The sequence below is a fragment of the Limulus polyphemus genome, unplaced genomic scaffold (assembly GCF_000517525.1).
Source record: "Limulus polyphemus unplaced genomic scaffold, Limulus_polyphemus-2.1.2 Scaffold9082, whole genome shotgun sequence".
Classification (NCBI taxonomy): domain Eukaryota; kingdom Metazoa; phylum Arthropoda; class Merostomata; order Xiphosura; family Limulidae; genus Limulus; species Limulus polyphemus.
In genome coordinates, this window is record NW_013674692.1 from 10,288 (window position 1) to 18,787 (window position 8,500).

The following is an 8,500-nucleotide window of genomic DNA, read 5'->3' on the forward strand; positions in this document are numbered from 1 at the left end:
AGCTATAGGATCTAGCCATCCAAAACCAAACTAACAGAGAAAATAGCTATAGGATCTAGCCATCCAAAACCAAACTAACAGAGAAAATAGCTATAGGATCTAGCCATCCAAAACCAAACTAACAGAGTAAAATAGCTATTGGATCTAGCCATCCAAAACCAAACTAACACAGTAAAATAGCTATAGGATCTAGCCATCCAAAACCAAACTAACAGAGTAAAATAGCTATTTGATCTAGCCATCCAAAACCAAACTAACAGAGTAAAATAGCTATTTGATCTAGCCATCCAAAACCAAACCAACAGAGTAAAATAGCTATAGAATGTAGCCGACTAAAGACAAACCAACAGCATAAAATAGCTATAGGATGTAGCCAACCAAAGACAAATGAACAGCGTAAAATAGCTATAGAATGTAGCCGACTAAAGACAAACCAACAGAGTAAAATGGCTACAGGTTCTAGCCAACCAAAGCTAATCCAACAGAGTCAAATTGTTTGGATCCATTTGTAAACATGGGTCAGATGGATGGATATCATGATTGGTGATATTCAAAAGGAGGTCAGTACCTCCAATGAGGGATATTTGATTTCTTAGGGCAACTCAAGGATAAGTCACAGATGAGATGGGCTGAACATTAGACTCAAAATGACTCAAACTATATTGATATATTATGTTGGCCAAATTAAGGAAAGCCAAAGCATCAATTCACAAAATTAAGGAAAGCTGAACATTAGACTCAAAATAACTCAAACTATATTGATATATTATGTTGGCCAAATTAAGGAAAGCCAAAGCATCAATTCACAAAACACAAAAGCAGAACGTCAAGTGAGATGAGATACTTAGATTTTCAACTTCTTGCCAGTTTAACTGTGTGTCCAAGTTACAGAGTGGAGATTCAAATGTCCATGTGTAAAAACTCTGGGTTGGAGAGTGGAAAAAGCCCAAGTATTTAAACACTGTTAATGCGGAAAGCATAGACCATAGGTTAGGAGTCCAGCTTTGAATGAACTAAGTTATGATGGATCTACCCACATACTCTCTTCAAACGATAGTTTGTTTAGAATTTCATGAAAGGATTCACGAGGGTTATCTGTACTAGCCATCCCTAATTTGGAAGTGATTCACTAGAAGGAAGGCAGCTAGTCAACTCCTGGGCTACTCTTTACCGACAATTAGTGCGATTGATGTCACATTTTAACGTCTCCTGCAGATGAAAGGGCGAGAATGTTGGAGACAAGATTTGAGTCCTCAAGTCCAGTACCCTAACCATCAGGTCAAACGATGGATCTGCTGAATGTGGGAAATGAAAGTTAGCTTGTTGTCGAGAGTTAGTTCCAAGAATTTTGTTTCTTTCACCACAGAAGCTGGTGCATCACCAAGGTGGAGCTCTGGATCAACATGTCTTTGGATGGTGAGAACTGACGCTTGCCTGGAAATTTATTAGAGTTCATTGTGCACAACGTCGAAGTTTAGACAAGAAGGTGCCCAGATCGAAGTTTTTTTAACAGGCCTAAGGAGGGTAAGTAAGTTGCTTCAACCCTTTTTGAGCAAAGAAAGAACAATAAAAAATAGGGCCAGACAAAGACTGAAAGATCAGTAAGTGAGGCACAGTTATACATAAAACATAGAAGATGAAATATCTAGAACAAAGACCTTTTGAGAAATCCCAGACCTGTGGTTTGTCCCTATTTAAGATATCCCAGACCTGTGATTTGTCCCTATTTGAGATATCCTAGACTTGTGATTTGTCCCTATTTGAGAGATGCCAGACCTGTGGTTTGTCCCTATTTGAGATATCCCAGACTTGTGATTTGTCCCTATTTGAGAGATGCCAGACCTGTGGTTTGTTCCTATTTGAGAGATCCCAGACCTGCGGTTTGTTCCTATTTGAGAGATCCCAGACCTGTGGTTTGTTCCTATTTGAGAGATCCCAGACCTGTGGTTTGTTCCTATTTGAGAGATCCCAGACTTGTGGTTTGTTCCTATTTGAGAAATCCCCAGACTTGTGGTTTGTCCCTATTTGAGAGATCCCAGACCTGTGGTTTGTCCCTATTTGAGAGATCCCAGACCCGTGGTTTGTCCCTACATCTTCTAACCTTCCCATTAAATTTTGTTGTTCCCACAAAACTATAAATTTTTTCCCACACCAAATTATTCATTCTATATTGACGTAAATATGCAATCATGTCTAAAGTTTACATAGCTTCGTTCTTAGTTGTTCATATCACACCTTTGAAAGGTTAGAGACAAGAGGCTATATTAATGAAAGTTTGTTTATTTGTAATAGAGCAAAGCAGCATTGTAGGGAATCGAACCCCGGGTTTTAGCGTTGTAAGTCTGTAAACCTTCTGAGAAAATCACGTGAGAAATCAAACCTTGAGAGGTATATTCTAAAACAGTGTTTCTCTACACATAATCTACAATTTCCACGGCACCCCCCCCCCTTACGTTTTACAGCTTAGTTAAGAGTGGCGTAGCCAAGGAGGGGGGTCATAGAGATACCCCCAATAGGTTCCGGATGAAATGAAACTTGGCAACCTTCATTTTTCGTTTAGTACACATAAAAAACTTTTCAAATATGTGATGTAACAATTAACTTATTTTTTTTCCAACATTTCGCTAAAATCTCGAGGCACTCCGGTTGAGAAACATTATTTTTAAAGGATGGTGGTTTTAAATAAAAAAACTATGCTTTGTGATGGGCAACACAGTGCTATGATAAATAAGCTGTGACCTATACTTTGGGATAGACAACACAGTGCTATGATAAATAAGCTGTGACCTATGCTTTGTGATGGGCAACACAGTGCTATGATAAATAAGCTGTGACTTTTGCTTTGGGATAGGCAACACAGTGCTATGATAAATAAGCTGTGACTTTTGCTTTGGGATAGGCAACACAGTGCTATGATAAATAAGCTGTGACCTATGCTTTGTGATAGGCAAGACAGTGCTATGATAAATAAGCTGTGACCTATGCTTTGGGATAGGCAACACAGTGCTAAGATAAATAAACTGTTCATAATGTAAGTTTGAACGCTTTTTCCTTCATTGTAAAATTTCATTTCTAAAACTTAAACTAATGATCCGCTCTCGACACTTACAAGGTGATCATTGGTTTGGATAGAGTTAAACTAAGCACACTATTTTCCAAGCAAAAAATTTCTGTTCTTCTCTGTTTTGATTTGGGTGCAGAATCCTGTCTTTGTAGTGCTCAGCATCTGTTACTGTTTTTTGAACCAAAGTCCTAGAGAACTTACTAAGCCTATCATTATATATAAATGAAAATACAGAAGTTGTAAGGTATCTGTTTCTAGGAGTTTATGACCACTGTTATTCGGTGGTATTGTTGCGGTATTTGTTGTTATCTTAATGTCATCAAATCAAGACTCTGATTGGCCTGTACCATCCTGTGTAGGAAAGGTTCTTAAAACCTGACAACACCTCGTCAATAGTTTGTTATGGATTTCGCGCAAAGCTATCAGCGCTAGCCGTCCCTAATTTAGCAGTGTAAGACTAGAGGGAAGGCAGCTAGTCATCACCACACACCACCAACTCTTGAGCTACTCTTTTACCAACGAATAGTGGGATTGACCGTCACATTATAACGCCCCCCACGGCTGAAAGGGGCGAACATGTTTGGTGGGACGGGGATTCGAACCCGCGACCTACAGATTGCGAGTCGAGCGCCCTAATCACCTGGCCATGCCGGGCCTATATTATTAGAAAGGCAGATGTATTATTCACTTCTTAAGAGTAACGGTCAATCGAATAAATTAACCTATCAACCAAGAAAACCAGGACCGAAATCTAGCTCCTTCCAGTATATAAAATCATTCTCAGAACTCCACTACAGGTGGCAGCATATTACTATTAGAAATATAAACTAATTGGTAATTGTCACTGGTGTAAAATATTAATTAACTTTTCAACTCTTCCGCGTTTGTAACACTTACAATTCCAATACAGCCGCTGTCGTATGCATCTGTACTGATAAACGTTTATTCTTGATCAGGAATATACCGATTTTATCATTGTTCAACCGTCAGATATTGGTCATTCTTGAAGCCATTACATATACGAATATACAAATATTGGTAACAAAATAAACTATTTCAACCAAGTGGTACACGAATGCAGATATCAGATTACATCATTATACGTTATTATAAGTTCTATCCCACGACAGAGGAAAGTATTCAAGTATTGTAACGTGAACCTTACATTTTATATGTTATTTAAAAACCGGTATTTTTGTATTTCTCTAGCTAACATGAAGTTTAAGTAAATGTTGTTGTTTTTCTGTTTGAAACACATGACTACTCTTCCCTATTTCTAAAACTTAATCATAAGTTACAGCTTTAACAGAGTCCTATTAGAAACTGGTACAAAATCTATTGTACATAATTATTGCAAATGTTCTGCCCATAAACACGGCCATTACAAAGGCTAACAGGTTAGTACTACAAGATAGAAGTTTGGTAAATAGCCAAGTTCTCATCAGCACAAGTGACAGTTGCTTGTTATTCAAAATCAGCAGCATGGAAAAACTCGCTAGCACGCAATACTCTATCACACGCAACAACTCAAGAAAAAAAACATAATAATAATAACAAGCCTAAAACGAATACAAAGTCCATATAAACGTGGTAACTGTACGAGAATGAACAACATCATAAGTCTAACACGTATACAAAGTCCATATAAACGTGGTAACTGTACAAGAAAGAACAACATCATAAGTCTAACACGTATACAAAGTCCATATAAACGTGGTAACTGTACGAGAATGAACACGATCATAAGTCTAACACGTATACAAAATCCATATATATACGTGGTAACTGTACGAGAATGAACAACATCATAAGTCTAACACGTATACAAAGTCCATATAAACGTGGTAACTGTACAAGAAAGAACAACATCATAAGTCTAACACGTATACAAAGTCCATATAAACGTGGTAACTGTACAAGAATGAACACGATCATAAGCCTAACACGAATACAAAGTCCATATAAACGTGGTAACTGTACGAGAATGAACAACATCATAAGTCTAACACGTGTAAAAAGTCCATATAAACGTGGTAACTGTACAAGAATGAACAAGATCATTAGCCTAACACGAATACAAAGTCCATATATACGTGGTAACTGTACGAGAATGAACAAGATCATAAGCCTAACACGTACACAAAGTCCATATATACGTGGTAACTGTACAAGAATGAACAAGATCATAAGTCTAACACGTATACAAAGTCCATATAAACGTGGTAATTGTACGAGAATGAACAAGATCATAAACCTAACACGAAGTAACTTGTACACGAGACCCAATTAGATTATTACCTTAATTATTGAACATTAACTTTAGAACACGAACACGAAGCCACCAGGTATATGGGTATGTTTCTGGTCATCTTTGTGCTTGTGTTATATTACAGATTGATATCTTCAGTATCAACTCTGGCAAGACTGGTCTCTCTTTTTTTATGTCCACGACTCACTGCCCCAGAGGCCTTTCGTTTAATACCAAAACTATTTATATGGACTGGAAAATCAGAGATAAAACTGCTAATTTTTATTCGTGTTTTTTTTTATTCCTATAAATTTGCTCATTACGGATTTCAGTCATCGTCCAGCTCGGATAGCGAGTTCTGGAATTGAAAGAAAGACCATCTGGACATTGACTAATAAAATACAAAAAAAAAAAAAATAGTTATTTCCACACACCTCTGATTTAAAAAAAATGTAGAGACGTAGTGGATCCCGACGTTTTACCATCTTCAGAGCTTAAAACCATAGCTTTAAGGCTTAATATCGTAGGGAAAAAGAACGTGAAACAAAGCACGTGAGAAGTATTGTGTTACATTTTAACTCCTAACGTGTACTTAAGGATTGTAGCAAGTGCTATCTGTAAGTGACATCCGAACTGTGTAGAAATGTTCCAAGATAGGAAGGACATCAACATAAGAAGGGTATACATTTGATGAACATATAAAGAAATGAGGTAACAAAACATAAACACAAACCTAAAATATACAAAGTTCAACACACGAGATTTGATTTGGTTTGAATTTCGCGCAAAGCTACACGAGGGCTATCTGTGTTAGCCGTCTCTACTTTAGCAGTGAAAGACTAGAGGAAAGGCAGCTAGTCAATAACACCCTCCGCCAACTGTTGAGTAACTCCGTTAGCAATGAATAGTGCGATTGACCGTCTCATTATAATGCCCTCACGACTGGAAAGGGCGAGCATGTTTGGTGACGGGGATACAAACCCGCGACCCACTGACTGTGAGACGATAGCCCTAATCATTAGGCCATGCCAAGCCTATACGAGACGAAACCAGCAGGTCAAGAAATTCCAGACCTATATAACGGGAGCGTTGATAAATCAAATTTCTATCTTGTTAACAAATCTACTCAAACAGTTGTTTTCTTGTTCGTTTCCAAAAAATCGCGCAAAGCTACACAAGAGCTATCTGGGATGGCAGTCAACAGCATCTACCGCATACTCTTGTCTGAGCGAATAGTTGGGTTTGACTGTCACCCTTATAACGGACCCACGATCCCAAAGTGCAAAGCGCGATTTTATTATTTGGCGGTAATGAGAAGCAAGATCCTTAGTCCAGCAGGCTAACCACTGGGCAACATTCATCCCCTAACGTAGATAAACAGTAGTTTTACATAGCACTATGATGGCACGAGCGAAGCGTAAATAAAATTATGATTGAACTTAGTTTTGGTTATTTGTTATTAAACACAAAGCTTCACAAAGGGCTATCTGTGCTTTGCCCATCACGGGTATCGAAACCCGGTTTCTAGCAGTATAATTCCGCAGACATACCGTTGTGCCACTAGGGGGCGATTTAACTTCTTACTAAATTTGAAAGAATGAGGCGTAAATAAGTTTCAATAAATAAAGCATTAATATCTAAAGTTGTAAAAACAGAGCATTAGTAAGTTACAATTTTACTATAGCGCTAAGGCTGAGTGAGTATAAAATCGTAAGTTGGATTAAAAGCCAGTTTTCGACTGTCAACTACAAGATTCTCTTGAATTCTTAATTGCCCTTCAATACTAAGCGGCTAGTCATTTGGCAAAATCAGTTTTACCATAGTGAGAAAGCTAAGAATAAAGTGCAGTTGAGAACTGAAGAGAGAGACGTTTGATTGACAATCCAAAGCCGATTTTTAACGAATAAGGTTTAGGTAATTCCCTTTTTCTTATATCGGTGCTAAGGTTTGTACTTAAACCCGCCAGCTCTTGTAGCCTTAAACTTCATACCGAGTATTCTTACCGAAATATTTATTGGATACTCCTACTTTCCACCCCCTACGTCTTATTAATACTTACCATACCAGCTAATGCACCGTTAAGGGAAAACAGTAGACTCCATTGTCGGGGTTTACCAAAAGCACCTAGTCTATAGATAGTCAAATTAACTAATCCGCCGAAAGTTCCACCAATGATAGTGTTGGCCACCACACTAGCTATAGCACCAGCGTCTCCTTGGTGTGTAATGTGGCCCTGTGATCCGCCATTGAAGGCCAGGAATCCAAACAGCAGTATAAATCCACCTAAAGCAGTGAGCTGGAAAAAATAATTAAAATATTGGCATGTTTGGTGGAACATAAAACAAGACAGAAAGTAAACAACTGTTTGGGCTAATGCGTTTAGTAATTTACTTTTTATCTAATATTATACTTTTTTTTCTAATTTACGTTTTATAGACAATTCTTTGTGTTTGTAACGATTAAATATATATATATATCATTTGGTTTGTTTGCTGATATGCGGGAAGATTCCAAATGGGTTATCTGTGCTCTGCCTACCACGGGTATCGAAAACCGAATTTTATCGTTATAAGCCTGCAGACTTCCCGCTGAGCCACTGACTGTGTGGCATATAAGTTAATCTTGGTTAATTTAAAAAAAATGTTATGATGTTGTCAAAATCAACGTGGATGCAAAATCCATTTATCAGTCACGTGAAAAAATAGAAATTATAAATCACATTTCTTAGATCCTAAAATTATAAATCACATTTCTTAGATCCTAAAATTATAAATCACATTTCTTAGATCCTAAAAATTATAAATCACATTTCTTAGATCCTAAAAATTATAAATCACATTTCTTAGATCCTAAAAATTATAAATCACATTTCTTAGATCCTAAAAATTATAAATCACATTTCTTAGATCCTAAAAATTATAAATCACATTTCTTAGATCCTAAAAATTATAAATCACATTTCTTAGATCCTAAAAATTATAAATCACATTTCTTAGATCCTAAAATTATAAATCACATTTCTTAGATTCTAAAACACAAGCAAGCGACACATGTTATATTTCGAAATATTCCCAGCAACCCGTGCACCAGAATCTTGCTTCTTTTTTCGGAAGTTCTGGTTATTTGATAAACTTCGAAAGAGAAAAGCTTTTAACGAAGTAACTGAGGAGGGAGTGGGGGGGGGGGGG

General features: G+C 37.2%; 1 protein-coding gene across 1 annotated transcript in view; it reads right to left on the reverse strand.

Annotated features, from left to right (window-relative positions):
- LOC106475739 (putative ammonium transporter 1) overlaps positions 1-8,500 on the reverse strand; it is a gene marked incomplete at its 5' end in the record, with an annotated part of 21,746 nt that overhangs the window by 9,702 nt on the left and 3,544 nt on the right. The window contains one exon of the mRNA XM_013936413.2: positions 7,372-7,608. Coding sequence (XP_013791867.1) covers positions 7,372-7,608 — 237 coding nt within the window. The remainder of the gene's footprint in view (positions 1-7,371; positions 7,609-8,500) is intronic.